This window comes from Odontomachus brunneus, unplaced genomic scaffold (assembly GCF_010583005.1).
Source record: "Odontomachus brunneus isolate Ranch 3 - 2012 unplaced genomic scaffold, Obru_v1 Obru_scaffold_450, whole genome shotgun sequence".
Lineage (NCBI taxonomy): Eukaryota > Metazoa > Arthropoda > Insecta > Hymenoptera > Formicidae > Odontomachus > Odontomachus brunneus.
The window spans coordinates 26261-30367 of NW_022639900.1; the positions used below are offsets into that span (position 1 = coordinate 26261).

Here is a 4107-nt window from a genome sequence, read left to right on the forward strand (position 1 = left end):
CCTTGCTGTTAGACTTGCTGTTCATTTCCTGTGATAAGATGGATACTTCTAACTTTTTTTCTACAGTGACTTAACTTTTTTTGTAGGTAAGATGCATGTTGCGGAAGGCTATACTTCAGCACTTTAATATTTTTACTCCCTTCAACATTTTTAAAATTAAATTAAGATTTTTATGCAAGTTAAAATGTACCAAAGTGTCGTTATAATTATAAATGTGATAGTAAGATAGAAAATAATAATAAATATTTTGTTCGCTTTTACTGAAAGTAAGAGTAATTTTTACTTTGTATTGAAAATAAGAATAATTTTTAGTTTGTATTAAAAATAAAAATAATTTTTTCTTTGTTGATTTAATAGTTAACATGTTAATCTAATTACTGAAATTAAATATTTTAATGCAAGTTAAAATATAACAAAGTATCATTATAATTACAAATGTGTTAATTAGTTAAAATGAGATTAATTTTGTTCATTTGTATTGAAAATAATAATTTTTGGTTTTTATTGAAAATAAGAATAATTTTGTTTCTTCATTTAACTGTTCATTTATTAAACTAATGACTGAAATATGTATGCAATAAATATATATTTATACAATTATACAAACATGAAATATTTATTTATACTTGTATAATTATCATATATAAGAAATATATATCATATAATATTACATGTAATACGTATTATACATAAATACTAAACATATCGCATAGGAAGCCTAGCACAAATATAATCCCTTTTAGCAACGCCTGCCTGTTCCAGTCGTACGTTTTCATTAAATGGGTAATTGTCTTCAATTTCATTAATTTCCTCAAGTTCAATATCATCCCTTCGTAATAAGCAAATATTATGCATAACACAACATGCGATGATAAACGGTGGAATAAAATGGAGTCTAACCATTGCAAGAAGTGTTCTTATACTACGGAATCTTGTTTTCAGTAATCCGAAAGCTCTTTCAATTGCTATTCTGCTTGACGAATGACAGAAATTAAAGTTTCTTTGTCTAATAGTGAGATGTCCGTTGTCACGATAAGGAACAATGACATTTTCGTGTAACTTATATGCAGCATCACCAAGGATGTGGCAGTTCTGGGGAAATTTATCAGGATCCCCCAACCACTGTTGCAACTCAGATAATCTAAAAACACGTTGATCGTGTACAGAACCTGGGTGTCCAACGTAACAGTGAATAAAATTTGTTCTATGGTCACATACAGCCTAAAAATCAGGAAGAATTATTACAGTCTATTTAGCATGTAAATATTTAGACTACATTGAACTTGCAGTAATTAAAATACGCAATTAAAATTTAAATATACTTTTATTTATATTTGAATATAAGATACACACCTGCAGTTGAATAGAATAATGGCCCTTACAATTTATATACGATACTGGTTCAATAAGAGGTACTGGAATATTTATGTGAGTACCGTCTATTGCTCCAATTACTTTCGGAAAACCACTGGTAGCTTCAAACCCAGTCCAAACTTCGTTGACACTATTTCTTGATGGCCATTTAATAATATTTGGTGCCAAATTATAAAGAGCAATTATGACTCTTCGTGTAGCATAAAAAGCAGTGGATCGACTGACATCAAATTTCTCACATATGGACCTGACAAAAAATCATTTGGCAATTGTAGACAAAAAAATTTTATTTAAAATATTTATACTTGTTTTTGTGCTGGATTCTGCAATATTCTACAAATGTATTTCTGAATTTAGCACGAAAACAAGCATTGTGTACCATCGAATTTACCTGTAAGAATCAGGTGTAGCCATACACCATAATGCAATAAGAAATTGCTTCTCCGGAGAAATCATTGGAAGACCCACACTTATTCTTTTCAATCTTGGAGCGATAATGGTAAATATATACTCAAATGTATCTCGGTTTATTCTGTCAGAAAACAGAAAGCTGTTATAAAATTTATTTGCTATTTAATTATATGTATAATTAACCACTTTCATATTACCTGAAATGTGACTTGAATTGATGATTATTATAAGCTGGCACAATGTTTTCAACGTAGTTTTCTAATTTTGGCAATTTTCTCTTATCCACCAAAGGTGTAAGATTTTCCATTTCATCTTCACTTTCAGATGACGTGAAATAATCTAATTCTTTCAAAATTAATACGACCCCGTTTAAAATTGTGGTTCGTTGCAGTGCAGGGCCCAATCTGTTTGCATCCTCCATGTTGCTTGCGCTCATGATACTAAAAAGCTGTTCGACAAGCTTGCAACCGTCAGCGTTATAATAGCTCTCCGAACGACAATATTAGTGTTAGCGCGTCGTAGCATGATAGCGATCTGCCCGAACGCAGCCTTAGAGTTGACTGCCTAGGGCTGCGTTCCGAAATTCACTGTCAGTACTGAAATTCTATAGTATACGTGACATGAATTATAGATTTTCAGTACTCGCAGTGAATTTCGAAACGCAACCCAGAACTGACAGTCTGTAGTATATACGACATGGGGTGCGTTCCACTTAACGCTCGCAAGGACACGGTGTTATTCTATTTTTGTTTAACATGCAATGAGCAACAAAAGATTTGTTCGAGTTACTTATACTATTCACACTTTTATACCTAATGCCCGTTGCACATTAGTGCACCTCGTACTATACAAATTTTCCAAAATACGTTCTGAAGACGCTTTTAGGACGGAGGGATGTTATCAGAATATTCTTAGGACGTCCTTTGAAAGTGTGAATTGTCTGAAAATAACTAATATCCAATAAGTTTATTCACATTAATTGAATTTTTTACACTTTTACACTTAGTGCACATTAATTCTTTAGAGGTTCTAAAAATGGCGTCATGTTTTCCGTTCATGTTACGAGTGTAAATGCAATTCTGATACACTTTTCACACATTCCTCCGTCCACAGAACATTCCTCCGTCCTGAAAACGTCTTCAGAATGTATTTTTCAAAATTTGTGTTGTTTTGAGTGCACTAGTGTGCAACGGGCATTAGATGTAAAAGTGTGAAAAGAACAAGCAACTCGAACAAACCTAAAGATAGAATTACGCTTGCGTCGTTGCGAACGTTAAGTGGAACGCACCCATGGGCTGTAGATATTTGTATTCGCAGTGTAAAGCAATGGCGTAGGATCATTAATGGTTAGGTGTACTCAGCCAATCATTGAAGTATGAAGTCCATTCGCAGTGTAGATAGGAACGCAACTGAAGTGTACTGCAACGGTTTTTATTATTATCACTAGTAGCGGACAGTCGTATGTCCGCCTCGTCGACAAACTACCGCGGTCCCCGGATCTCGTTTCGGACTCGCTAATTCCAGTTGGGCGCCAGGTGCGGTAAGGCCGCACCTCCTCACCAACAATTATCCGCCAAAATCTCTAAATGGTCGTCCGTCTTCGATATCGCGGGGACGGAACGGGACCGGTAGCTCTCTTTTGGTTTTAGTCGGAGTAGGGATGGGTTTAATCGATGTAGGTGGAAGCCGAGGAAAAGAAGGCCATCATACGTTCGGTAGAGATATTTATTATTGCGATACATGCACTGTAAGTGCCCGATTCGATCTCACGTTCGCGTCGATACGTTCACCCGATATATTATTCCCTATTGGGAGATCTCATATCGTTTCGCGCGACCACTCAGCATGCGGTAGGTTCCGAGCGACAATTTCACGAAAATGACGAAAAATACAAACGAATGGGAGGTCTTACAATTAGTCGGACTCCTCCTCGCCTGTCCCCCGGGTCGGTCGCCTCGCCTTTCGCTGGTCGTCTTAGCTGCCCCTCGGTAGCTCCGCGATATATCCGGGCTCGTCCGGGACCGAAAGTCGATCACGCGCGATTGAGATCTTTCACCAAAGGGAGTCGTCCTCGCTGCACCACGCCGACGAGAATACGGCACACGGCAACCGGTATCGCCTCGGTCAGCTCACAAGGCGATAGTTCCGAAATAGCTCGAGATTGGCGGTAAACGATAACAGATCGCGTTAACTTGCTAATCGCTCGTAGACAAGTCTTTCGATCCCGCATTGTTCTCGCTTTTTCTCTGCTCGGCGAGCCTCCCCCCCCTCTCTCTCTCTCTCTCTCTCTCTCTCTCTCTCTCTCTCTCTCTCTCTCTCTCT

The 4107-nt window shown here is 37.1% G+C and overlaps 1 protein-coding gene across 1 annotated transcript in view; it reads right to left on the bottom strand.

Moving 5' to 3' along the window:
- Positions 1–2206, bottom strand: part of LOC116853691 (protein ALP1-like) — a gene marked incomplete at its 3' end in the record, with an annotated part of 8214 nt that extends 6008 nt beyond the window's left edge. The window contains exons 1-5 of the mRNA XM_032834861.1: positions 1983–2206; positions 1766–1906; positions 1600–1621; positions 1354–1518; positions 924–1221 (exon numbers count right to left, since the gene is read on the bottom strand). Of these exons, the coding sequence (XP_032690752.1) occupies positions 924–1221; positions 1354–1518; positions 1600–1621; positions 1766–1906; positions 1983–2206 (850 nt within the window). The remainder of the gene's footprint in view (positions 1–923; positions 1222–1353; positions 1519–1599; positions 1622–1765; positions 1907–1982) is intronic.
- Positions 2207–4107: the final 1901 nt, after the last annotated feature.